Consider the following 27,143-nt stretch of genomic DNA (forward strand, 5'->3'; position numbering starts at 1 on the left):
ACCATTCATTTTTATCAACAATGATTCAACACGGGGTTAAATCACTCTTGTCAACTAAATAGAAGATAGGTTGGTGACTGCACAGTAAATAGAACTAACTTTTTGGAGTTGCACTTTGAGTTTTCAGCTTTTACTACTTTACACACTGTATCGATGGATGTTAGCACTGGGAAAATAAACAAAATTTGTAACTTAAATGCCAGTTTCTGAAAGGATCAGTTAGACATAAGAGGATCTTAAAGGAAGAAGATAGATTATGCCATCCCATTACATCTGTGTAACATAATTGTCAGAAAATCCACCTACTATTTGACATTCTATTCTTTTTCCCAGTCTTGAACTAATAATCAACACTTTACGTCAGTGTCAGTGTGCAAGGGTATTCTTTTAGATGGCTTTGAGTCAAGAACATCATATGGAATGGTTCTGTGTTGAGACATCTTAATAATCCATCTGGATTCAAACCTAATTACAGCCCCAGTTAACTCACCCAAAGGCCTGTAAAATGTAATGCACACTGACTGCAATCTTCATTCCCACAATTTAAGTATTGAAGTTGTTGCCAAGATCAACTATTCAAATACTCCATGCCGTATGCTTGGCACAAATGTATTTATATGTAATGAGCATAAATACATTTTACACATTTTTAGAGGGAAGCTTTACATAATTTGTGAGGATTGTCTTCTTTCTCCACTTTATTTTTTGTACTTGTGTATCTGTCTGACAATGACAGGTTTTATGGTTTTATCAATTACCCAGAGAAAAAAAACAATGTTTAATGGGAAATTGCATGTATTTTGTGTACAAAGTTTCTGGTGTCTGTAGTAACTGTGAAAATGACAACCACTTACTTGTATGCTCTGTGAATATTTTTGCTAAGTTATTTCTTACCTTGGCATTGTTGTTCGTTGCTGTATTTTTCAGCTTTAAACATTGACACTGATTCATGTATTAAAAGGATATGTACAAAGAGTCATTTTTTAGTGCTGTGACTGCTGTCATGAAGATTTTGTACTTATTCACATCCAGCTTTCAGCATTGGAGCCATCACAGTGTTGTGGAAAAAACACTTGACCTGATGTGTGAATTTTGGTGCATGTACATTTACAATATTCAAATAATGTTTCATAAACAACACATTATGACGACCATCCCCTTTCAATGTTACAAATGATATATGAAGTATTTATTGAGTAATGGATATGTAAAAAGCTCAGAAGTATGTAGGTTATTATTACAGACATTCAGCAGCCATTCCATGCATTATGATAGTCATTATGATAGTCATTATGATATATTTTTAGAAATGTGATTCCAAAGAACTCCAGCCAAAACAAAGTCTCCTAAAATATTGATACTTTGGCCTAACTGATGCACAATTATATATAAATATAAATATATAACATATTTAGCATGCAGGCCTATACTGTTCTATTTCAAAATTCAAATGACATGAAAATGAAAATTGTGTCATAAAGTAACTACTTAAGAAAGTTGACCAGTTATACAAATGAAATATGGCCTTGAATACTTGTTCCAAATTAACTATGTGTCACATCAGCAACTGTTTGTCCACTCCTGAAGTATGATAGTATTGAGGTCAGTACATGGAGACATCTGAACAGTATTGACAGTTCAAACTAGATTCAAGCTTCATTCAGTAATGCCACAAAATGTGTCAATAGAGCTATGTAGTAATCACAGGTTCAAATGCTCTATGGCACATAAGACAGATGGCTCGATCTGCATGAGGGTTCACAGCCACAGAATGTACTTTCATATGTTCATGCATTTTCAGGTGGTTGGATTGACACTGACCATGTTAGATCTAACAACAAATTCATATTCTGAATTTAGCTATTTCTGTACACTACTGATGTGTATTCTAAATATGGTCACCGTTGTTTCAACTTAACTGTTATAAGTATTAGGTCCAACGCTGCAGGAAGAAAGAAATGCAATACCTTCCTGGTCTTCGGCATGGTGAATTTGAAGTTAGGAAAATGTAAGACTTAAATACAGGGACAGATTAAGCATTGCTCCCTCAAGATCTGCATCCATCAACACTGACTAGCCAACATTTGCAATCAGTAAATTGGTCCTTTTAGTCTGGGCTATGACAGCAGAGGTGTAAGTTCAGCTTCAGACAAAAAACCCTAGTTGTTTTCCACACATGCACTGAGTGAGCTGATATTTTAAATCTGATCTGCTCATACAAGGTGGAAATGGCATTACTTTGGGCTATATCACAACCTATGGTTGAACAACAGTCAGTCTTTGTATCCAAAAGTATGGTCTGTAGTTTTACCTTGCAAAGATGTCGAAAAACAGTTTCAAGGAAAATAATAAAGCCAGTAATTGCCCAAAATACTGACGATAACAGTGAAGATCCTCCTACTCCTGTTATTCCTAAATATAACATTGTTAAATATAACATTCTGTAAATACTGATATCCAATCCCTACATTTTTGTGTCACCATTCACAAATCCACCACATCTTAAATGTCAAAAAAGTTACTGAAAATATGATCTCTCTCACTCTGAAAATAACTCCAAGATGAAAAAGTGGCATGGCTTTATGGTGAAGCGTTGGTCTCTAAACATAATGACTACAAATTCAGTTAGCTATGTCATTTATTTAGAAAGACTGCAACGTTATATACAACCAACATATCTGAAGTAAGCTTATTGTAAATGGATGCAAGTGATTTTAGAGCGGCTGTTACAGTGCAATATAGTTAGTGAGGCAGTGCATGTGTGTTGCTAGAGAATTGAAAACGCTATCTTACACCAACTTTCATTAATGGATCCGAAAGAAAGTTTTCCTGGACAATTTTCTTTTAAATACAAAAAGGCATTGACAATGACTGGAAGAAAATCTTGTTCACTTCAGTATATGGTTCCTGTCTCATTGTAAGGGTTTGGTTTTAAATCATTCACATCTACCATGCACACTCAACTGTCACCAAGCTTCAACATGGGAAGACTGACCTGATGAAGGAATTTATGTTGTCCCTGACTGCTCAAACTTATCTCTGACTTATGTATTTAAAATTACGTGTATTTCAGTGAGAACCACAATATGAAAATATACCATTATGAACTTATGTATGATAATGGGCTAGACAATATAAACCAGGGATATACTCTGAGAATAACTCTGTTTTGTAAGAAAACTGAACATTTACGGGTGGCTCTGGATTTTCATCTTGGTAGATTTTGCAATTACGCGTTCAGTTGCACAAAGAGGCACGTTTTTGAGAATAACACAAGCAATGTGGAGAACCTTCCAACTTTCTTAGTGAAAAATATCAGATAGCACTGCAGTCTAAACATGACAATGTATTTACTGCTGATATTGGATGCTGTATAATAGCAAATTAGTCTTTTGAGCACAGTGCAGAAACATCTGCCGTTTTTAAAATAATAATACATAACACACATTTATATTTTAGCAGTGCTTGCAATGTCAAAATCCTCAAAGTCTTATCAGTATTTTTGTTTTAAATGCAAGACAGTCATTACCATATTTTTCACTGCAAGATGGTAAAATGCTAACCCGAGGCAACACAAATTCTCTCAAGCACTTAGCCTACAGTTGGAAACATGAAAGCAAGATGAAGATACATTGTCAAAATCTTGGGGGTGTCCCTTCAAGTGCTCAACTTTTTTTCTACGATGAGACATGACATATATCGTTGAGTAAAAAAAAAAAAAATCATATTCTAAATCCTGTGCAAACCTCGAAATGTTTACAAAAATAAACCTGTAACTGCACTTGATCTAGAATATAATTCAATAAAGCAATTTACTAGGAACTTGAGTCACAGGATATATAGTGGTAAGATACTAGATACATCTTACACCATAGGTTATAGTGTGGTAAGTATGGACAATTAAATTAAATCGCAATACAGTCATTCTTATTGCAATATTCCTAGGAAATTATGAAACTATGGTTCTGTGTGTCCTTCTCTGGATGAACGATCAAAATCAACTAAAAAGGCACATCACCCACTTCTTAAATTGACTTCTTAAAACAAGAACCCCCAAGTAAAAGCATTTACAATACTTACACAGGACCTTGAAACAATGCTTCACATGGCACAAAAAGGCCAATGCACTAAACCACTTTGAACATTTCAAAATGTAACTGTTATGGGGACGTAAGTGTAAAAACCTAGGACACACTGTGCCAAAAACGTCTTTAATGACGTACTCCCTTAACAAAGTACTACTTTGTTTTAAGGCATCTCTTTCCCGCTTAGCTGCTTTAAGAACCCTGTTTAAAGTTTTAAAAAAAATAATAATAATAATCTGGTATATATATTATAACGGGCAACTTCTTAAATGGTACGTCATTTTACAGTCTCCACTTGTTGATAAGTCCTTGTCAGCCTTGCAGTTTGAATGTGTTCCTTCATTTGGTAACTCTTCATTCCTCCAACATCTTCAAGGTTGGTGGACCGATGGCTTGGTATGAACTTAACTGAAGTGCTTCTTAGTATAGCACTCCCCACTCCATTTCTCAGTGCATATGTAACAGCACCTTAATATGCCCCACGGTGGTGCCATCCCCAACAGACTGCATTTCAACTTTGCTCTTTCCCCAAGCAAACTGCATGATTTGTGTATGAGACCATGTGAAAAGATAAAAGGGGGGCAGGAAAAAAAAAATCAATCATATATATATATATATATATATATATATATATATATATATAAATAAAATACACTTTGGTCCATGCATTATGTAAATTGGCTTGTGGGTCTATGAACTTGAAGCACCAGAGACATGGCGGTTTTTAATCAACCTAGCAATATAGGTTTTGTGATATCTTTTCACGCTATCCATTTTCTTTCCACAGAACTAAGTGAATGCTATGGTCGGGCATACTCGTAGCAAACACGAGCCCAGAGTCATTAATGCCATCCAGCCCGTTTAACCAAGTAGTCACTCCCGCCAGGAAGCTGGAGCCTCGTTTGGACTTCCTGTAGGCAGGCAGAGGCCACCGGCCCGAGATTGTTTCTGTCCTGAGGTCCATGACATACAAGAAGCTATTGTCGAAAAGCAGGGCAAACACCTCGCCAAAGCTGAGTAGAGAGAGGCTGGCGGGGTCCTGTGTTTTGATAACCCTGGAGAATGGAGGCAAAAAATAATAATAAAGGAATTGGCATTCATACTAATATAACTTGAGTGGGAAGATAAATGTTCAACACTCGGAAAAAAAACTGAAAGCCCCTTAAATTTAAATACTTTGAGTGACAATTCATTATCCCCCTAAACTACAACTACATTTCCCTTCATTGTTTTATCAAATAATCCATCAGTCTATGAATGATCAAATGATTTACGTGGTTGCTGTAGCTTATGATACCACCAGCAACGGCTTATTTACCTGAGGACATCGAAGCTGGCAAAATCCCACTGGTACAAGCCCAGGTCAGAGCTGCAGACGATGTAGCGCCCGTCAAATTGCAGGCGTGGCTGTAAACACACGCTGCGGTCCTCTGACACTGTCAAGGTCTTTAAGCACTTGCAGTTGATCTCTCTCCCTAAAGGCCAAATCTAAAGGCAGAGACACAGGTTTGTCAGGAAAACTGTGCCAAGAAGGACACCTTGTGGACAACTCGTATTACACAGGACAAAGCAGGGCTCTCCTTTTCTCCACTAAAAGCCAAAATACTTAACGCTGAGTATTGCTGTGGAAGAAATTGTGATTTCCTATGTCCTTAAATTTTTCACGAATAAATATAACTTCCACTAATCCATAGAACTAATCATTGGATACGGGTTAGTATGTTCTCATCTGATTTTGCTATTGATAAGAGATTGTGTCTGTGTTAAGTTGAATAGATGTTTGGGGTCAGGAGAAAGTACTGTGTAAACGTCTTGTGATTATTCCACCCAAGAGCTCTCTCTGCCCTGAGAGCGGCAATGGGCTGGGAGCTGTGAAACTCTGTGACTGTCACTATCTATATGTTTACATCCTTGTGCCCTATGAAAGATGGTCATCTGGCCTTCAGAGCTGAGAGAGACATGATCGAGATCTAACCCTGGTGTGGTGTTGACATTTATTGTCAGAAGTCTGGTTCTCTCTCCCAATCTGCAGATTGATAATACTTATACTTACAAATCCAGAACTAAACTGAACTTAGTCACTGTTAATGAAAATACGGACCAAACACTTCCATCAATGCCTACGCAGAATGCGTATCCATGCTCCAGCACAACTTATTCAAATGAATGGTCATTACCCGGCTTCTACAGAGCTTGATAACAACCCATTCATTTGAAACAGGTGTGCTAGAGCAGGGTAACATCTAAATCATGCAGGACAGCGGCCCTTGAGGACCAGGGTTGTCCACCCCTGATGTAGACGTAAGATGGGGTCAGATGGCTGAGCGGTTAGGGAATCAGGCTACCAATCAGATGGTTGCTGGTTCGATTCCTGGCAGAGCCCTAGGCAAGGCACTTCACCATACTTGCCTTGGGGGGAATGTCCCCTGTACTTACTGCAAGTTGCTCTGGATAAGAGCGTCTGCTAAATGACTTAACGTAAATGTAAGATACGCTGTGGAGTATGTGAACAATTTCACATGTGTAGCGTTTGCGTATAAACATTCATACACGTATGAAACTGGAGTCTACCGAGGCGTTAACTGGTACCCATAATACACATTATGCATGTAAGGAGAAAATGTAGATATTTTTAATTTACCTTGACTTCATACTTATCAGCACTCAACAGGATATAATCCCCAGGACTGTGCATCATCGATTCTACTTCACACTTCTGCAGTAACACCTGCAAAAGGACAACAATGGTCAACGGCTCTAAAAGACTTCCACTTTATGTTTTGTTTTTTTTCAACAAGTAGTACAGAGTTTGAATGGTCCTGATCTAACATTTACTGAGAAGTTCATGGGGAAGCAAGGACCACATATTTGAAATACAGCATCCACTCAACACTCACGGTCCGTGACATGGCAAGGTTCTTTGGGGTTCCTTTACCTTGGTGACCCACTCCGTGTGTCCAGTCAGCGTGTTGAGGCAGGCGCCAGCAGACAGTGCCCACACCTTCACAGTGAAGTCTGCAGAACCACTCACCAGTGTGTCCAGGTCGTCATTGTAGTCCACGCTGAACACTGCCAGGACCAGAGGGCACATCGCTTGTTAAGTGGGGAAACTCTTGGGTGTACAAATTAAGTGATCTGCGTCACAGGTCAAATACAGGTTAGACCGCATGCAGGAATGACAAAATCCTAATATACCGAGTAGAAATGGAATGTCTCTGCAACCGGGCTATGGAAGTTGCTTGGGGATATCAGCTCCCATGCATAAAATCACAGAGGGTTAATGATGCTGTGCGCCTGTCAATCATAACCTAAAGATCAGCACGGAAGCAGCCGTCTCTAGGAACCACCAGGCACATGGAGGTTTGCAGTCCCTCCTCCTTGACATGATCCTCGCCTTCCTTGATGTCTCTGAGTACGGTCACGCACTGTACCCACCTGCCCCTGTGTGACCACGGAACTGCTGGATTTTGGCCCCAGTACTCCACTCCCAGCATGCAATGGTGTTATCAAAGGACCCAGTCACAAGCTTCTGCTCGTCAAACTTCACCGCAGCACAGGTGTGGGTCTGAATGCCGTAGATGCACTGGCCTGTGCGGACGTCCCATAATTTGGCTGAAAGGTCATCGGAGCCTACGACACAATAGATTTGATTTCAATTTGTTGAAAGACTTACCAGATGTATCCAGTCAATAGCATTGCACATGGTTTAAAATTAAACACAGAAACTAGCCCCACAGGGACCTGTTTCAAGGGAAAGTGACCCAAAGAAAGTATTTAGAGCTACAAACAACAAGATCAGGTGACAATTACCGAATGCTTTCCCTTCACATATAACTAAAATGTATCAATCCAGGGGGTCAGAATTCCACCTGTCACACAACTTTGACATAAGTAACACATGGATGAGAGAAGCATGTTCAAACCATTATTTGAGAAAAATTTAGCAGATTCAAAGCTTGAGTCTAGGATATACCTGTGCAGAGAAGGCCGTCTTTGTAGTAGAGCGCGTAGACCCGGGCACTGTGGCCGATGAGCGAGGACGTCTCAAAGGCCTCCTGGTCCTTTAGTTGAGTCATGCGCAGCTTTGCCTTGAGGTAGACACCCTTCCAGTGGGGCGCATCCTGGATGGATTCGTCGATCCGCCAGCCTAGGTCCTTGCACACACCCTGCCACACTTCCGTACAGGCGGTGATCACCTGCAGGGAAGACCCACAGGAAACATGTAAGGGGCCAGTCTCCTACACTAGCTAAAGAACGGAAGCAGAGCTCTTCGTCAAATCTCATAGGTGCAATTCCAGCAGGTGTCTTTCTGTGTTGCTGTTTCGGCCAGGTGTGAGGCTTATTCTCTGTGTAGGCCTTAGGATTAGCAAGACAGAAAACTGAAAGGCCACTAATAATGATGCAGGGACAACTTTCTATGCAACCATGTTCTGTTTGAAGATGACACCTGTCTGTAAATGAGCCCCTCACCTTATTCCACTGCTTGCACACCAGGCAGCAGGTGAGCAGGGTCTGTGGGTCTAACCAGCGCAGCAGGTAGAAAGTGAGTTCAAGGGGCAGCAGGCGCAGGAAGTCACGCTTAAGCAGCGCCTCCAGCCCATTGGACAGGTGACGGAGCTGGACGGCACCACTCAGTGAGATGAGGTGGTCCAGGGATTGGTTGCGCTGCTGGTCACTCAGCGCAAGGAAAGAGGTGGAGACGGACTCCAGCCACCCCTCGAAGGCCGCCTTCTCCATGGGCACATGAGAGCGTCGACCTGTGGAACATTAGGAACTATTAGAATTACCCATTAACTTAGTTACATATGCTGTACATAATGTCACAACTAGTATCCAGTGTTGCTGCTGCTACTACTACAGCAAAAACAAATTCCTAAATGAATGGCTAGTATGTTGCATAAAAAGATGCAGAGGGACTAGTCATCAGTCAGACAATTTGTACAAAATAGTAGTTTGGACCCTTATTTGATCTGAACGGTTAGCTAGCAAGAGGTCTGTCATTTGCTTGGATCGTTAGCAAGCTAGAATAGCCAGCTTGCAACAATCAGCAAGTGTAGCAAAGGAAGCACTGACACGTCATAGCTAGTGCTAGACTAACTCTTAGAGCTAGGTTAGTTAGTCATGTTGGCTTGCAAAGTGAACAATTATTGCACAAAATAGGCTAGCCTATGTTGCATAATTGCTGTCCCATTAGTTAACGTTAACGTCCACAGAAATAACAGCTAGCTATCAAGCTAGCTAATCACTTAACTTGGTAGCTAGCTAAGAAAAACTCTGATTCATTAGATAGCATGCAAACACGTTACTGTACTAGTACTACACTAACTCATGTAGACTACGGTAGCTTCTAGCTAGTTATTTTGATAGTGGAGTATTAGTTTACCAGTACTCAAAATACGTCTGAAAGAGCTAATGTCGTTGGACAACACATTAGCTAGTCCAGCCACCATAGCTACAAGTGGCTACAAGCACATATGTATAAACTGTCCATAATGTAGTAACATACGATTGTAAAAATATGACACTAACGTAGCAAAACAGTAAACGTTGACCAGCGCTAGAAAGCTAAAAGCTTTCGGACAGTTTATACAACATATGAGCGAATGGCTAACGTGATCAGGTTGAGACCTTTCTAACTATGTAGAGCTAGTCTAGCTAGTTCTATTGAGCCTACAGTAACGTACCTAGTATAGCTAGGCTAGTTATTTTTTATATTAATATTACTTACCATTTCCCGCAGAACCCAGTACCGATGACAGGTATTATGCTAACTAGCCCGACATCAGCTAGCTAGCCAGGCACGGTGGAAAGGAAAACCTAGCTCACCAACAACGTTAGCTAACTCAAAGGCTCTGCAAAATCAAGACTAAGTAGATATACTTCTAGCACGCTAGCTAGCTAGGTATAGCAGCCCGCGACCTGTCACTTGCGAGCGTTAGCTTGCAAGAGAGCTAGCTCCATGATCTAGCAATAGCTAGTCAGGCTAGCAACTGACTCAAAGCAAATGAAAGAGCTTCCAGCCACGTTAACTAGTTAGCTAGTTAAAAAGACGCAGGTGAGGGATTGGACTTCATCTTCCTCTTGTTTACGGCGGTTGGCATCCAATGTATTGCTGCATTACTGCCACCTTCTGCTCAGGAGTGTGGATTTAGGGTTACCGTCATACCTGTCAACATTTGGGTGCCATAATCCGGGACACTTTTGAGGAATGAGTCACATCATTAATACACGGATATAAATGTTTTTAGTTGAATGATAACTCAGGTAATTAATAAGGGAGATATCATCATGATAGCTAGTGTAGCCTACTGTTGCAGCTCACCTCTCAAATCTTTTGCTGGTGTGATGGAAACAATGTTTCCGCATTGATTACACAGGAGGAGCTTGTTAATGACCTCAAGGCAGTTGGGATCACAGTCATCAAGCAAACCATTGGCAACAGACGGCGCTGCAATGTATGGAAATCCTGCAGCGTCCGCAAGGTCCCTCTGCTTACGAAGGCACATGGGCAGGACTGTCTGAAGTTGACCAATGAACATCTAAATGATTCAGAGAACGCCTGGGAGAAAGTGCTCTGGTCAGATGAGACCAAAATGGAGCTCTTTGGCATCAACTCAACTCCCCATGTTTGGAGGGAGAGAAATGCTGACTATGACCCAAAGAACACCATCCCTTCAGTCAAGCACAGAGGTGGAAACATTAGGCTGTGGGGCTGTTTCTCTGCTTAGGGTACAGAGCGACGTCCTGTAAAATCTTGAACGAGAACCTCCTTCCTCAGCCAGAACACTGAAGATAGGTTATGGATGGGTCTTCCAGCATGACAGTGACCCTAAACATTGATTTTGGGTCAAAACGTTGATATTCTGTCTCTATCCATTAAATAAACCTACCTTAACAATTATAGGCCGTTAGTTTCTTTGAAAGTGGGCAAACGTACAAAATCAGCAGGGGATCAAACATTCTTTTTTCCCTGTGGGGAAACAGGCACTAGTATACATAACGTTTTGTATACCAGGAACATGTCATAGGCCCTACGTTTCCCACACTACAGTTGCATGATTTAAATGTTTCTTTTTGATAATTTTTTTTATATTTTGTACTTATATACTTTATATAATACTGCATAGGCAGATTTTTACAAAATTCATTTTAATAGAATTTGTTCACACATATATCATGTCAGGATCTGAGACTAGCGATCATATTCAAAAATGTCTAGCTGCATTTATTTTGAAAGGATCCTATTCAAAGTCATTCCCCTGTTGTGAACATGCATCATTATTGTTCCACCTGTGAGTTTTTTGCCAGGTCCCCGCTCAGCAGAGAATTCTCCTGCATCCAGATATGCTCTATGCATAAAAAATGTATTTCAGAATAAACACTGGCTATACTAAGACATAAAAAACTAAGCACATACTGTAATAATAACTGATATTCTTACTTTCATACACGGCATGTTAGATCAAATTAGGTAGAGTAGAATGTAACGCCTTGTGTAAGTACGGACAACGTTATAAACTGGTCCTATTGGTAGTAAGGATATCGTAAGTTGTGAAACTGTGGTCTTTAATTTTCATCAAATGTGTACTCAAAAATGTAGTCCTGAGTGGGCTGTGACTCAGGAAGGATCCCATCTACTGGACTCTCTTTAGACAGACTCTCCACAGGAAACCATGAATCATACCAGGAAGTTGTGGTTTCTTTCTGTGTTGTTGTGAATGCTGTTGTAGTGGTTGTTGTAGCAACCGTCGTTGTGAGGTGAGCTTGTAGCCTCTGCTGCCGCAGTCTGCGCAAACGCATCAGTCGCAGCCGCCGAAGGCGCTCCGCATTCTGGGAGTTGGCGTTTGCCGTAGACACCCCAACCGTGTCCGTCCTTGTGGCGCTCACACTGCTGACGGTACCACTACTGACAACGCTTGCTTTCGCTTTGGGAACAAGCCTTATGGGCTTCTTGCTGAGAGCCATGATCTGTTTGATGCGGTCCCAGTTAGACTTGGCCAGAGTGAAGCTGCAGGAGGTGGCTCCAGATTCATAGCCCACCATGCAAAGTCGGGTCTGGGGATTGTGGCCGTCGGCACGGGCTGTTACACGGTACTCCCCAGGGTTCAACAACCTCCAGTAATCCCCACCTGCAGCTACAGGATCAGGAAGGAACGTCCCAGGAAAGAGCATAAAGAAAGTTCAGATTTTCTTTCATAGATATTCTTTAACGCATAGATGAACATAAATATATGTATGTTCATTCGTGCATTAATTTGTTGATTAATGTAGCAGTGCTGTAAAGTGTCACCAGAGATGACATACCAGTTTTGACATCATGCAGGATTCCCTCCACAGAGATAGTGGCATTAGCTAGAGGGTTCCCCTCCATATCTCTCACTAAACCCTTTATCCCACGATGCACCTTGCCGAGGAAACAGTATCTCAGGGATCAAAGCTCAGACATGGTTGTGATCTAACAACCAAACATGACTACCATATAGATACAATGAGATGAGACTAATATTGTCCTGTCTGTCTATTCCTACCTGCTCTATGAAGGAGAGCAGGGCCTCGCGGTTGTTCTCCCACTCTAGAGGCAGCTCACTCTCGTGGGGGAACTTGTCACAGCCCAGGAAGATGGAGAGCTCAAAGCAGTTGGTATGCAGGTAGCTGAAGTCATTCATACCTGAGGTTGGTAGAAGGGAGATGGATGAAAAGCACAAGACTCTCCGTGGAGCTCTTTCTGACCCCCACCCACACACAAACACACCTAAACTCCATGTGGACACTCACTTCCCACGACAGGTTTCCAGCTGGCTCTGTTGACGATGCCCTGTCCTCCTGTGAAGTCATCGGTGTGGCAGGACCCCCTGTACGTCTCTGTCAAGGTCAGGTGGCTGTGGGCGTATGACATAGCCAGCCAACGGAACATGGTGTCATCCGCTGTCTCCCTCAGCCCTTCTTTATTTTGCCGCTGGATCCGAGCCCATGTCTCCTCATTCATCTCGTGGTCAATAACCGGTCTTCCTTGACGCAACCCAGAGGCCTGCAGCAGTATGTGGTAAAGAATTCACAACAGCCCACTGTCCAGATAGCTTTGTAACGATTGAATCTAACACATTTCACCGACGTTATTACACAAAAGATGGATACAAAGTAATATTCAACAATCCAAAATATATATTATAGGCCGTGTTAGAAAGCTGTGTGGGTGAAATGTCACATTTAACAGTTAATCCAGAATCCTGAAGTCAATGTCAGTATTATTTCATCCTTGTTTGATAAATAACCCACCCCCAGAGCCTTGGGTGGGCGCTGCATGTCAAAAGGGTATGCCACCACCTTCTCTCCCCCCTGCAAGTTGGCCCCTAGTACAAATGGGGTGCGCTCCATCCAGGAAATGATGGATTTAGTCTCAATAGCTACCTACACACACATACCAAAAGGGAGAAGAAAATATACAAAGTTATTTGATGAATTTATATTAAATGTAACTTTATCAATCCTTGGATTCTTGAATGTTTCCAATCAAACATAGACAAATTCCTACAGAGCCATTGAGGAAGTTTTCAGGTATGGGTATGTGGTGATTGGGTATGATGCGAGGGACCCATCCTCGGTCCTCTGCCCCCCAGAGAACACTGTTGAGATCTGGAAAATTCTGGAAGATGTCATATCCCTCCTCAGTCCAGTGGCCAAGGGCCCAGTTTCCCATCTCTGAACCCTGGGGGGCAGTAGAGAGCATTCTATTTTCAATTTAATCAAAAAACAAAAAGGACAACAAAAAAATATATTTACTGAAATTAAATGTAGACGTTTAGATTTTTTGTTATGCAATTATTTGTCTTTAAATGACCTTTTCCAGAATTCCAGCATACCATTTCGTATGCCAGTTCATACGCATCTGGGTTTAGAGAGGGCACCAGATGTATTCTCACTCCCTCCACCAGACGACGCACTCTGGGGTTGTCGTCATTGTACTCCTTACACAGGAACTGCATCAACAACAGCAGCAACTCACGGCCCAGCACCTCGTTACCATGGAGACCAGCGGTGTAGCGGAATTCCGGCTCACCTGTCGGAGACAATGACATCCTCAGGCGGAGTTGATCAGCGAGTGGGATGGATGTGATAAAGTGTGTGGGACCTCACCAGTCTCATGCTCTCCCGGGTTGTCGGTGATCTCCATGGCATACATCTTCAGGCCCTGGAAGCTCTTGCCAATGTTGTAGATCCTGGTGATATTGGGACATTCCTCATTGATGACCTTCATCATCTGATGAAGAGATGAGGAAGGATGAACAAAGGGGATAAGCGCTGTAGGCTGAGTGGGGTGAAAGGAAACCAACGGTACAGGAGATGAAGGCTTATGAAGAACTGGCCTGGTTTTGGCCTACCTGTCTCATCTCCTTGTAGTTGTGATGTCTGAAGTCCAGGTCATCTGACACCTTCACCTCGTTTTCACTGTGGAAGCTACCTGTGAGGACCAAGGCAATGGAGATCATGAAAAGGAAAAAGAGATGATAGGAATGTTTGTTGGAGATACGGATATTATAAACTTCTCATGAATTTCTCTCGTCAACTGGGGGCTCTTGTGTTCTATTTGGCATTGTGTTTTGGCCCACAAAAACTATTAAGAAGGTGATGATTGTGTGTAGAAGTGGTGGATGGTAAATGGTGTTCACCAGGCAGCTGGCAGGCCATAATCTCAGCCCTGATACAAAGACTGCCATTCCAGCTCTGAGGTAGGATCCGAATGTAGCGTGCCACCACTGGCCAATCAAACTGTATTGCCACTGGGGTGTTCTTATCGACATTCCCATAGAACAACTGTGGGGACACAGAAAAAAGTGGGGTCAGATTAGAGACCATTACACAAAGAAGACATACAGTATATATGTCAGCCATTTATAACAAATGGTGTCTTTGTGTAATATTTTGGTATTGGCATTTATAATGCACGCAATCAGATTTTCTTTGTTTATCAGGTATGACACAGCACTCACCCACTCAGCATAGCCATCGTTAAGCACTGTCCAATCTCGGCTGTCATTACTGAACGCCACAAAGTAGGAGGACACAAAATCATCACTGTGAGAAAGGAATAGACATAGAGAGAGAGAAAGAGAAAGAGAGAAACAGGGACTTTAGTGACAAAGTTATTCTTCACTTCACAGCCATATTCCTTTGATTTTTTGTTAGCACAAGGATGTTTTAATAATTGTGTGGACTAGTTACTTTTCCTCTCTACATGTTTTCCATTAACCATGGGGTAACCATGCCAACAGTAGTCACCCACACTGGATTTTCACAGGACTCACTGCTGATCTGAGTTCCTCCCCTGGGTGATGACCCCAGTGAACTCCACTTCTCTGCGTGCGTCCACTTCAAACCAGTGATTCTTTTCCTCAGACTCTGCGCACCATGCTCCACCATACACACTCTCATCATCACCGGAGCCCTGAAGAGAAGAGAAAAATTGAGTTCTAGTTATACGGAATACACATTTGAAATGATATGGTAAAAAAATATACATGACAAAACTGACCTGCATGTTGAGGCGTCCCCTTGGAGCAGATAGGCCATGGTGGGAATGAGAGGAAGCCAGCAGCTGGTCGTCCTCAACACGGTGGGACTCCAGGCCTAGAGGGGGACATTCTGGAAGGGGGAGAGAGGGGAAAACACCCTGTTTAAGAAAAGGCAATCTTGGCTCTTCTATGGTTTGAAAGGTGTAAACATGTGCTCCGCTCTCGCTTATCCACTTGTTTAACATGTGTTGTTTCCCTAAGAAAAGGAGTGATAACGAGGAGAAATAATCAAATAAGAGGACAAATTCATTCTGGAGCTATCCCAGACTGTTCCATGACAGTGACGGCATTTTGATCCAGAGTATTCATGTGTTGTCAACATGTTGTGTGTGAATGAAAGGTTTATTTTATTGTGTGGGGGATGTTATGGGTTAGTCACAACATTCTTTTTCTCTTTTAATGAGGCTGTTAAGTCTCTGATCTGAACTTTCAAAGAACAGAGAGTTCATGTTAGATGTCTTCTGTATTAGTTTAGAGTTAGTCATTAAGACCAACTAAACTCAGGTCCCCACAAAGTGTTGGACAGAAAGCATGGCTTCAAACGATAGATTACATGTCCCACTTTGAATAGTTTTTCTGCCTACTTCATGTTTGTACCATCTGTTTACCGTAAGCCTGATCACAACCATAATGAGAACCATATAAGTTAACCATTTGTAATCAATCTCAGTGTGAAAACATTAAATGATTTACAGAAGTAAAGCCTCTTCATCTGTGAGCAGGAAAATGAAATGATTAATGTAACAATATCAAGTCATGAATTTGACTCCAGGTGTGGAACTCATACAGAAGTTTCTGTGAAAAAGTGATGATTCTCTTACTTTTTGGCTCAACATAGACTGGCGTCTGCCTCAGTCTCTCCTCTTCCTCTTCCTCCCACTTCTTTCTCAGACGTTCGGCTGTGGAGCATGATGGGAAAACAATATGTGACTAAGCATGTTTTCACATGGCTCTGGCTCGTCCTATCCAGCACATGAAACACTTCCATATGGCCTCTCACTGGGCAGCACTACCATTTTTCTCATTTCTCATCCCAAATACCTCGTATTGTTTTTCAACTCAAACACATGGGTCAGTTTATCCAATGAGACTAGGCTGATAAGCTGAACAGACTCTTAACCCTTTGCAAGCAGAATGTTTTGTCATTCCGCGAAGCATAGCTTGCATTGTTCAAAGTTGCGCAAAAACGTTTTTTTGCAGTGGAACATGTCAACTTGATACAGTTCACATCACCCTTTCAACACAGAAGCAGGTTTGTTTTCAAATGTATAGGAAGGACAATGTCTCCACATGCTGCAAGGCCAACACTGCCTCAAAATGACCTCCTTCCTCCCCCAGATCTTCATAATCTTAACTCCTCCCACATTGTTTCTTTTCCATGATGATATCTAGGGACCCACCACGTGGCAGCAGTGAATACTTCTCTCTCTGTCTCTCACACTCTATATATTTCTACCGTTCTGTCTCCCTCCTGACCAGCTTATTTGTGAAGTGATAGATGGCTAGGACGGTGTGACTATGCTGTTTGGCAACACAATACACAATAAGTCTTTCCTCCAAAGAACAGATGAAGTGATTCTGACCCTTCTCCTCCTTCTCCTTGCGAGCCTTTTCAGCCTCCTCCTCCAGTTTCTTAGCTGCCACTGTAAAAATAGACATGGTAGGGTTGTTATTTGGTAGGGAGGCCAACTCATGTACAGTATATAGGTACACAGTAGTTCATCATCAGCCACAGTAGTATAGAATGATGAATACATGGGCATTGACAGTTGAAATGTAAATAATGAACGTACGGTCAGCATAATCGTATTCTTCATACCAGGGCCCCACAAAAGGGATGGCGGTGGTCTCCTCTAAAAGAGAAAGAGATTTTTAAGTGTCAAATATATGGTGTGAGGCAAACGTGAATGTATTTGATCAAGAGAATGACCATCACCTGGTATGTACATGATGACCTCTGTGGTTGTGACCTCTTTGTTAGGTTGTCGTCCCGGAACCTCATCTGTGAGAGAAGCAGAGAAGCCAGACATGATGTGCCGGCTCAAGAGAGATGTGATTTTTTTTCTAATGGTTTGAAACATAAAAAAATTCAATAAACGTACGTCTGGCATCCCAGTAATCTTCATCATGCTCAGTGAGGGGTTTGGTGGGCACTGTAGGTATTTTGGCGTCGGCTTGATAGAAGTAAGAAAAGAAAACATGAGTTGGATCTGAAACAATTGTCTCAACATGGACTTCAACGGAAATCAAAAATAATAACAAGACCTAGGCTTGCAAAATTGTTTTGCCGTGAGTAGAGCTGACTCATAGGAAAAACCTTAGCTCATTTAGTAGGTCATATGTCATTCTGATCTCATGGTTTTAACAATTTCCAGTATAGGTTCTGTAAATACATATGTCTACTCAACTACTCAAGTCTGGATTTGAGGGCTCTTTCTTCTCAGGTTGCTTTGGGTACACTGGTTGTATCATAAAGGAGACAAAAACACATGTGACATTGCAGAGACACTTATGGGGAATATTATTGGATGTTGTCATGAGTCTTTCTCTTTCATACATACATTTGTCCCAGCCCAGCTCTATCAAAAGCTTCTCCTCCTCTTCCTCCATACTGGGCCGCTTGGGGGTTGGTCGCAACCCCTCGTCCCTCTCCCCTGTGCTCTTAGGGGCACTGGGTTTCTTAGTGGCCTTTGGGGCTTTCGGCTTCTTGGTGGGTTTTGGTGGTTTGGGTTTTTTGGTGGGTTTTGGCGCCTTGGGTTTTTTTTCTGGCTTTGGGGCCTTCTGTTTCTTTGCTTTGGCCTCCTTCTCTGCTGCTTTCTTTGCCCTGGCTGGGGATGGATTCAGTGAGAAAGAGACATAGGTCAGGGAATGAACAAGGTTGCAAATTTGAGATAGTAAGAGCGTGTGAGCGAGAGAGAGAGAGAGAGAGAGAGAGAGAGAGAGAGAGAGAGAGAGAGAGAGAGAGAGAGAGAGAGAGAGACAGAGAGACAGAGAGACAGAGAGAGAGAGAGAGAGAGGGGGGAGAACACTTTTTATCCTTTTATCCGTCTCCAAACGTTCTTTCCCTCTTGCTCCTAGCTAAGATGAGCTAGCATGAACACATTCCTCGTCTCCCACTGAGAAGGTTTCACAGACACAGCACTGCACTCTGGGTCTGGGTCTGACTCAGGTTCGGTCCAGTCACTGGTTTGTTTTTGGCAACCAAACAATCCGCCAAACTCAAACCAACTGGCAATTGGTAAACAGCTCTTATGGTAATGTTCATAGTGGATAAGCAATGATTTTGTTTCAGGCTACACACGGGTTACATTTAAAATTCAGTCATTAAACATGTTTAGGATTATTTCTTTAATTTAATTGTGGACCATCGTAACCGTAATTAAATTGTTAAACGGTTAGCGGTATAGGTTATTACAAAAGTGTAAGAAGGCACGGTATGGGGTCGGGTGTGTGGGGTAAGTGGATGTTGTAAAAGGACAGTTGAAGGTTAAGTCACCAAAACAAAGCCCAACCTCCCCTATTCCAAGGTTCACTTGTGTAAAAACAATACAGATGAACTGTTAGAAAGTGTAACTACAAAGCAGTCCCAACTCTATGTAAATATAATGTTGCTACTATAGCTATGGTAGTTAATGTAACCATAATATATAGTCTTGCTTCATATCTTTAATGAAATATCCTCTAAAGTTTAAAAATAATCATATGAATATTTGAATTAATTAAGTGTAAGGTTTAGCAAAAACACTCTCAATGCAACTTGTGTAATTACCAGTCTAACACAAGTCAGAAACACATGAGTCCTGTTCTGTTCTCTGTCACTTCAACTGAATCCAGAACTTCTACCGGCCTTCCTGGTTCTCTAATGACATCAGGCCATAACTCAGGTATGACACCATAAAACCACTAAAGCTTTCTCTGTCCTCTCTGTCTCTCTCCAATCCATCCACAGACGATAAGTTTACCTAGTTTTCATTCACCTGTCATTTTCAGCACACTATTCACCTATTTATGTATTTGTTTTTGACAGTAGATGATAGTGGTAGAATATGAATTCTAGCTCTTTGAGTTGTAGTTTCTGCTGTAAAACAGCTAATATAAATATATTGTGGGTGTCGCTCTCTGCCAGTGCTGTCTTTCTTATGGGACCAAATTCAAATACTCATGAATGGTTTTGGAAACTGCTATTTGGCTTGAGTTATTGCTTCGTGCGCTGGAAAATCTATCAACCTACACAGCACATTAGGGCCTTTTTTGGACTCTGTCCTGAATCCTGTCTCAGTGTCTGTGTAGGGTTAAGGTGGGATATTTCTGGGATTGGTCATGTTTGTACTTTTCTCAAATGTCTCATTGACCGTAAATATGAAGCAACACATTAATAAAGAAAAATATTTATCATTAATAAATACACTTTTAAAAAACAGTACAGGTACAATTGGCCAATTATTTTCACCTCAGTGCTAGTGATTTATAATTATAGGAGCAGCCCTCTACTTTCCAGCCAAATAGGTTCCAGCAATCCTGCTCCAGCCAATCGCCTTCGGTGAGGCGGACGTTCAGACAAGAATTCGGGGCGCTGTTTCTCATATATGAATTTATTTTAAAATGTTTTAACATGCAGCCCCAACACAGACTGGAACACAGACTTCACACCAAAAATAAATCACACCTTCATCCAAAGGTTGTTTTTTCCTCACAATACAGTAAGGAAGATGTCTCCTCACTGTAATGGCGCATTGTAAGATGTACCTGTACTGCAGGTACTGATTGCTGGTTGAACAATTGTGTAATGAAGCACAGTCACAAGAGCTTCACAGTCATGCCAGTGAATTGTGAATTGAATTGTATTGAGACCAAACTTTGGTTAACATGTGGTTAGCATTTGCATTGTGTGTGAAAGATGATTATTGAGCAAAAGAACCATGTTGGGAGTCAGGTGGCTGAACGGTTAGGGAATCGGGCTAGTAATCTAAAGGTTGCCAGATCGATTCCCGGCTGTGCTAAATGACGTTGTGTCCTTGGGCAAGGCACTTCACCCTACTTGCCTCGGGAAGAATGTCCCTGTACTTACTGTAAGTCGCTCTGGATAAGAGCGTCTGCTAAATGACTAAATGTAAATGTGTAAATGTTGTGCTTGTTGGGTTATAAAATTATCAAGTGTATCCCAGAAAAAAAAGTCTCTTAAAGTATCTTAGCAATTGAAGAAAACTGTAATAAACACTAAATTAAATACACTAAACTGTTCACTGGTACTGTAGACTGCAGCCAGTTTATCAGTCCTGCCAAGAATGTAAAAACTCTGATTGTATGCCACAAGTAGTCACAGACTCGTCATCACTGAATCACTGCTACAGGCTTGCTTGAAACCGCATACAACTACTGTAGCTACCCATGACCCTTAAGGGTTGTACCAGGATACTTTCCACTACAAAACACACACATAAAACATTTCAATGGTACAGTCAAGATGAAAACACTCTTACTGTGTACTGGAAAGAGCTTGGAAAATTACTTTAAGGCATAGGTATGTTTTCTCTGTGACTAACTTCCCTTCCAAGGAAAGCAATGGGGGAGGGATATGGGGATAACCAACAGATAGATGAGGAAAACGAAACACAAAACAAATGTTATACTTGTTGCCTGACTTGACTGATTGCAATGTTTTCCTGTCTGTTCAGCTTTGGTCTTTTGGCTTCTGCTGTGGGTGAGGAAGGAGGGTAGGGTGTAAAGAGAGAGCTCCCTCTAAACCATCACTTACGACACAGCCTCTGTCATTATTCTGGAACTGCTCTCCGCACCCACACATAAACACACATACTCAAGGGACGGAGAGAAAGAAAGACGCGTGAAAAGGAGATCGAGAGACCCTTTTAGGAGAGCGTCTTTGCAAAGCATTCTCTGGGTCTTATCCTAGTTAGGAGAAGCCTTGGGTCTGGGCCACATATGTTTGAGTGAAGAAGTCCAGCTGTGTTTGAAGTCCTCTGACACAGCTGCAGAGCGCCATGCTGATGGTTGCTCTGGGCGTGCCATAGAGAAAGCGGGACAGATGGATTGACGCAGAGAGAGAGTGAAAGGCAAAGGACAAGAAATAGGAGATCAAGAGAGCATTTACATTTTACATTTAGTCATTTTTAGCAGACTCTCTTATCCAGAGCATCAGAAAGAGATGATAAATAAAAGAAGTAGGAAGTAACGACTTACCTGCCTCGACTTCCTCTGGGGATTTCTTCTTCTTTGGTTTGGTCTCCGCGACCTCTGCAGCAGGCTCATCCTTCATTTCAACATCCTTCTCTCCAATGCCATGCTCTGGTAAACTTCTGGCTGCCAAGCCTCTGGAGGGCTGTCTCTCCTCTGCACCGATCAGCATCCAGAACAAGGCGAGACAGGCCCAGAGGGCTAACCCAGATACCCTCATCTCCACTTCAACGAGCCTACGCCAGGGATCAGATCAGGATGGGGCTGGTCACCAGCAGTGCACCTCAAAACCAGTAGATGTGATAGAACACGATTTCCCAAATAGGTGTTTTTTCAGTTCCCCAACGACGAGCAGAAAACTTCTGTTGTGTAGTCCTTCTCCCAGCTCAACCCCAGTCAGTCTATACAAGCTGATAGTAAGTGCACTCCCTCACTGTATCTACCATATGACCCGCACGTGTGGTTGTCCAACAGTCCGATCGTCTCTGCGCCTTTCTGTCTGGAAGTCTCTGAAAGGAGATGTGGTTGGTTGTTCCACTCCAGCAGGAGCGAGGGGAGGTCTTTGTTATCCAGTCCCCTGGTGTTGCGGAGTAGAAAAGAGGAGGGAGCTGTGGGCTCAGGGCTTTAAAGCTGGAAGGAAAGGGAAACACAGAAGTCTAGAGTCTGGGCAGCTGAGCAGCACACTTCCCTGCCTGTGCGTCCACCCCCCACCCTCCTCACCTCTCTCCCACACACACTCCCTCGCTCACAGGCTTCCTCCCTTGCTCTTGTCTGCGAAGGGGGGGGGGGGAGGAACACTCGTCATATATCGCATTCCATGGGGGGAAAAAGGCGAATGAATGGAAAAAAAGGAAAGAAAGAGATGAGTTCACTCCAAACCCATCAAAAATGTGTTTGGTATAGGCACCATTACAAATAAGGACAACGATCTCTCAGAAGAGAAGTCAAAGAATTTACTCCGCCTGTGCTTTACTGACGCAGACTTTTCCACAAAACATACTCAAAAACTGACCTAAACAACTCAGAGAAGCTCTGCATGCCTGAAGGTCTAGAAGGAGATGTCAGAACTTGTCCCTGCCTCATACACCACACTCTAATGGAAAATGTCATAACAAGTGAGGATGAACCAAAGATAAAGAATGTATATATATACAAAATAATAAACGTAGTTAAACTGTGGCTATCCAAGATTAGTTGGAACCAACTGATGAGTTTGCGCTTGTTCATGAATAGAAATGTGTGTTACTTATTCTTCTATTGAATAACAATAATAACGATAAGATGTTTATATTTAAGTGTTTCATGAGGGCAAGTTCCAAGGGGCACATCCTTTTGATCCGGTTAATGTATATCATTCTTCCTACTCCAAAGTGCTCCCTGAAAGTAATGGGAGCTGGTATTCAAACTGGCGTTCATATTAATTTGAACAGTAAAATAAAATGTAGTAAGTCCTTAGGATGCATTTTTGGTGTTTCTGTTCAGGAAGGTATGCCATCATTTACGCCCTAAGGATGGAAAATCTGAAAGTTGTTACAGTTAAGAGGAACCCTGTTGTCTCCATGGTGATCAGTCATGTTATCTGCCATGGAATCTTATTTCCATGGAAAATAGTTAGCTGTGGGTGTGTTGAGAAAATCCCCATTTGCTTTGATAAATTACAATAACATTAAGTCCATGAAGACATATACACAAAATCCACATGGCTCAATCTTCACTCAGAAAATAATTATCAGTTCTGAAAATTCAACAAAAGTCTCCCACCACCATCAACAGAATTGCAGGTTTTGTTGTTAAGTTTTAGTTTGATCTAATAATACCTCCATCCTGTCCATCAGTTTCTAATACAAAAATGGTTCTAAATGCAATACAGTTTCAAAACATTTCCATCAAAGCAATCAAAGTGTCCTTGATAGATTTTCTAGGCAAACATCAAAGCAATGTGAATATGACAGTAAGAATGACCAATACAACGTTATAACCCCATACATGTTCTCCCTTTCAACTCACAGTCTTTATATTTTGAAATTGCTTTACTGTAAATGTTCTCATAGATTTTAAGAGCAGGATGGGTGTCTATTACTAACTGCCTCATGACATCTGAAGCTAACACAGAACATGTGTTGGGTAAGAGTGGGATCTTGAATTTTGAATTGGTGTGTGTGACAGAGAGCAGAGAGAGAGGGAGAGAGGGAGAAAAAGAAGGCCCTGTGCATGTCCGCGTGTCTCTCACATCATCAGCCAGGACACTGCCGTCTATCTATTTCTTATGATATCCGCTCCATCTGCATTTATGTTGGCGTTGACTATTTCTAGAAAAGGGAAGCTGACTCTGATTAGCTTCTCAGAAAAGACTCCTGACTCATCTAGATGTTTCAATTAATAACAAACGTTTCAAACTCAACCAACCCGTTTCATTGTAATCAGAGAGTAGACAAAAACTGATTTCTTCATTTGAGTATTGAAATTGTTGTTTTAATGACATTTTTGAAAATCAGATTTAATCTGTGCGGTCAGTTCTGTATTCAAATAAGGCATTTGGAAATATGAAAATAAAATTTAACATTTTACAGACATAAGATATCACGTGCTTTTACAAATATTTCAAATATTACACATATATAGTAATTTGTTATAAATACATACATTATAAATAAACTGGGTTGTTGGACTATTGGCATAACATAGCTGTCTCTTATGTCACTGAGGTTAATGCAATTAGTTCATTAGAGTACTTTTTGAATGTCACCGGCTATTATACCATTTCATTTAAAACGCATAAAGGTTTGCATAATGGTTGTATGGTGACGCCATTTCAAACATCTGAATTGATGCTCCCGGTTGGGGATGCTGTGTGTTTAAATTGAGGGTTGTTGAATAGAATGAAGGAGGTGCGAGGTATCTGAGTCCACACTGAAGCCCTTTTTCAGAAACTTTTCCCTCGCGCTCTTTCTTCCACTTAGTGCGTCGGTTCTGGAACCATATCTTGATCTGGGTCTCGGAGAGGCAGAGAGCTCTCGCAATGGCGAAGCGCTCGAAAACAGAGAGATAGTGGCACTTTTGGAAACTGTGTTCTAGAATCCGGAGTTGCTCGAGCGTGAACGCTGTCCGAATTCGTCTGCTTTTGACCTTTGATCTCTTGGGATTTGGAGACGTAGAGCTCTCATTCGAAGACGCACCTGTGTCTTCTGCAGGGGAAATTTCATCTGCATGACTTGGTGATGTTCCTAAAACATAAAAGTCATTTCAAGGTTAGGACATAGATCGCCATTACATCGGAACATGGTAATCTGTGATGTGATTGTGTTTTCGTGCTTTCATTTGTGTTTGTCATTACCATCCAACGCAGTTGGGTTTGCTATGCAATAGACATTGTTTTGGTCAGTGTAAAGACATCCCAACAGTGCTCTCTCGCGGCCAGGAAAACTAAATACAGTTCAAATTTCTAGTTTATTGCTATGTGTAACAAGTACTAGTATAGGTACATTGGAATTAATTGGTCCTCTTGAGAGTTTCCATAGCGGCCTATACATAATACATAATCTAAACCAAATACATCCTAATCTTATGAGCTACTATTCCTATCAACAGTAAATGTAATATAAATACAAATGGGACATTTAGAATAGGCTACTCACTAATTTACCTAAAACTGAGAATAACTTTAACTGAGCATAACAACTGAACAACTTCGCAGTTGGCAAACTAGGAAGTCTCTAATTAAACAAGTGCTTGCCTCGAGTAGTCTGCTATATGAACTCACCTGAGATCACCCTCCCCGTGTCTTCATTTGTAGTTGAACACCAAGTTAAATGAGAACGTTTCCCTTTAAATTTGCAGGGATCCAGAATATCCGCAACAGAAAATGATGTTTTCTGAAGGTTTATCTGCGGAAGCTTTTCTTGCTGCATCTTTATCTTATTTTTTGTCTCGTGTGTGTCCTAAATGACGTGCTGGACTGCTGGTATCTCCTCGAACTTGTTGCCTTTCTTTGGCTCGACCATTCACTTACATCATCTATTTATACAAGATCAGCACACGCCACTCGCGTACGAAATTTGCATTTCTGAAAAAAAGTTCCTTAAATGCCCCACTTCCATACAAGCAAGACAATCGCGCGCGCTCTCTTCCTGCGCAAACACACACCACAGACTGTGCGCTCAGGACCCCTGCGCGGAACCTTATAAAATGGTAATGCAAGCTCTCAGCTGGTGCGGGATACCCTGTTATTTATTGCAAGGCATCTGGTTAAAATGTGCCATTTTCTTTACGATCGTGTTCTCTTTTGTCGTTTGCCTTGTCAGTATTTGCAATTGTGTGATTTTACGCTGGTAGGACACCTGAAAGATGGTTGTGATGCAAATTAATCGACTCCTCAGAGGGAAAGTTGCGCCTCTTAGGCTACTTGTGTTTTGACTGTCTAAAGAGGCATTTGTGTTTTTTATTGAATGCGGTTTGACTGTATAGCTTTAGGCAAGTGTAACCTCACAAAATACTTAGTTTAATTAGAAGGCCACACAATTGGAACTAAGGAGGTTATGAGTGCAATAGGCCATCTGGACTAGCAGCAAACCCAGCACATCTCTTTGCGTTATTTCCTTCCACACGCGTACAATTTATATCATCCAAATTTAACATAATTACTATTCACTGGTTTGTTCATAATTGTAATACGCCCTATTCTTATTATTTCAGTTTCTGCTGCAATTATGTTTACGTTCTAATGGATATTAGTTTACAGGGGCTCACGTTGTCCTCTATTGGTGTGATAATCTTAGTCACAGTGCATTAATCTCTCGTTTTTGAATACGTTTGTCCTATATTCACAACACCTACATGCATTTCTTTCACAAAAAGATGACCATTAAAGATGTAGCGCAAAGTACACATCAGCTAAAGGTACAAACTAGAATCAGGAGTAAGGCATCTAATAACAAATTAATCATATGCTATAGTACTTTAAAGTCTGTAATATTGTACTTAGCTCTACATTCAATCAGTCTCCAGAATGGGCTCAATCCACAAACAAAGACACAGTTACTGGTTGAGCATTAGGGGGCTAGGGGGTATATGACCCTAGGTCACCCATAAAGATGTGGCAGGGTGGCAGCTGCCATCGTCCTTCCAATCATTGACACCCACAGAGCAACTGGTTTTGAGGAGGGAAGAGAGGCCGGCCCACCAGGACAATTAGCAGATGTCACCAGTAGTCCTGACCCTACCTGACCCAGGTCTTTGTTGCATGGGCAGGATCAGGGGGGAGGCGAGGGGGAAATTGTCATTTGAGGAGGAAAAAGGC

The 27,143-nt window shown here is 41.7% G+C and overlaps 3 protein-coding genes and 1 non-coding gene across 5 annotated transcripts; all 4 read right to left on the reverse strand.

Annotated features, from left to right (window-relative positions):
- Positions 1 to 2,620: 2,620 nt before the first annotated feature.
- fbxw2 (F-box and WD repeat domain containing 2) lies at positions 2,621 to 10,408 on the reverse strand. Its single transcript, XM_084693441.1, has 8 exons — positions 9,814 to 10,408; positions 8,556 to 8,842; positions 8,059 to 8,281; positions 7,521 to 7,715; positions 7,021 to 7,154; positions 6,727 to 6,813; positions 5,404 to 5,573; positions 2,621 to 5,140 (listed from the first exon to the last, which is right to left on the reverse strand). The coding sequence occupies exons 2-8, from the start codon at positions 8,820 to 8,822 to the stop codon at positions 4,852 to 4,854; spliced, it is 1,365 nt and encodes a 454-aa protein (XP_084549567.1). The 5' UTR covers positions 8,823 to 8,842; positions 9,814 to 10,408; the 3' UTR covers positions 2,621 to 4,851.
- LOC146220704 (small nucleolar RNA SNORA84) lies at positions 7,293 to 7,437 on the reverse strand. Its single transcript, XR_014750963.1, has one exon. It is a non-coding gene; the product is annotated as a small nucleolar RNA SNORA84 (small nucleolar RNA).
- An 809-nt stretch (positions 10,409 to 11,217) lies between the features above and the next one.
- Positions 11,218 to 22,492, reverse strand: aebp1a (AE binding protein 1a). 2 transcript variants are annotated; one of them, XM_084693407.1, is made up of 21 exons: positions 21,854 to 22,491; positions 18,217 to 18,483; positions 18,064 to 18,114; positions 17,758 to 17,829; positions 17,592 to 17,657; positions 17,449 to 17,508; positions 17,239 to 17,298; positions 16,477 to 16,554; positions 15,616 to 15,725; positions 15,389 to 15,528; positions 15,074 to 15,158; positions 14,753 to 14,897; positions 14,465 to 14,544; positions 14,215 to 14,343; positions 13,946 to 14,137; positions 13,618 to 13,791; positions 13,362 to 13,493; positions 12,861 to 13,113; positions 12,614 to 12,753; positions 12,390 to 12,489; positions 11,218 to 12,220 (listed from the first exon to the last, which is right to left on the reverse strand). In XM_084693407.1, the coding sequence occupies exons 1-21, from the start codon at positions 22,065 to 22,067 to the stop codon at positions 11,652 to 11,654; spliced, it is 3,117 nt and encodes a 1,038-aa protein (XP_084549533.1). In that variant the 5' UTR covers positions 22,068 to 22,491; the 3' UTR covers positions 11,218 to 11,651. The 2 variants fall into 2 exon arrangements, with proteins under 2 accessions (XP_084549533.1, XP_084549534.1); XM_084693408.1 differs by lacking the exon at positions 18,064 to 18,114 and having other exon boundaries at positions 21,854 to 22,492.
- Positions 22,493 to 24,540: 2,048 nt separating this feature from the next.
- On the reverse strand, positions 24,541 to 25,755 carry pnx (posterior neuron-specific homeobox). Its single transcript, XM_084693448.1, has 2 exons — positions 25,608 to 25,755; positions 24,541 to 25,071 (listed from the first exon to the last, which is right to left on the reverse strand). The coding sequence occupies exons 1-2, from the start codon at positions 25,753 to 25,755 to the stop codon at positions 24,614 to 24,616; spliced, it is 606 nt and encodes a 201-aa protein (XP_084549574.1). The 3' UTR covers positions 24,541 to 24,613.
- Positions 25,756 to 27,143: the final 1,388 nt, after the last annotated feature.

Source organism: Hypomesus nipponensis, chromosome 27 (genome assembly GCF_054491055.1).
Source record: "Hypomesus nipponensis isolate SF chromosome 27, ASM5449105v1, whole genome shotgun sequence".
Taxonomy (NCBI): domain Eukaryota; kingdom Metazoa; phylum Chordata; class Actinopteri; order Osmeriformes; family Osmeridae; genus Hypomesus; species Hypomesus nipponensis.

What these genes read in the sequence shown, in the direction of transcription:
- pnx (XM_084693448.1), bottom strand. Translation starts at nt 25,755, where the DNA reads ATGCAGCAAGAAAAGCTTCCGCAGATAAACCTTCAGAAAACATCATTT. An exon ending in CACGGGGAGGGTGATCTCAG is followed by an intron (nt 25,072 to 25,607) that starts GTGAGTTCATAT and finishes TTTATGTTTTAG; the next exon opens with GAACATCACCAAGTCATGCA.
- aebp1a (XM_084693407.1), bottom strand. Translation starts at nt 22,067, where the DNA reads ATGAGGGTATCTGGGTTAGCCCTCTGGGCCTGTCTCGCCTTGTTCTGG. An exon ending in ACTACAAGGAGATGAGACAG is followed by an intron (nt 14,344 to 14,464) that starts GTAGGCCAAAAC and finishes TCTCTTCATCAG; the next exon opens with ATGATGAAGGTCATCAATGA. An exon ending in GCCCACCCAAGGCTCTGGGG is followed by an intron (nt 13,114 to 13,361) that starts GTGGGTTATTTA and finishes ATACTGCTGCAG; the next exon opens with GCCTCTGGGTTGCGTCAAGG.
- fbxw2 (XM_084693441.1), bottom strand. Translation starts at nt 8,822, where the DNA reads ATGGAGAAGGCGGCCTTCGAGGGGTGGCTGGAGTCCGTCTCCACCTCT. An exon ending in TGTGCAAGCAGTGGAATAAG is followed by an intron (nt 8,282 to 8,555) that starts GTGAGGGGCTCA and finishes TCTTCCCTGCAG; the next exon opens with GTGATCACCGCCTGTACGGA. An exon ending in CCGTGGTCACACAGGGGCAG is followed by an intron (nt 7,155 to 7,520) that starts GTGGGTACAGTG and finishes TGGTCCTGGCAG; the next exon opens with TGTTCAGCGTGGACTACAAT.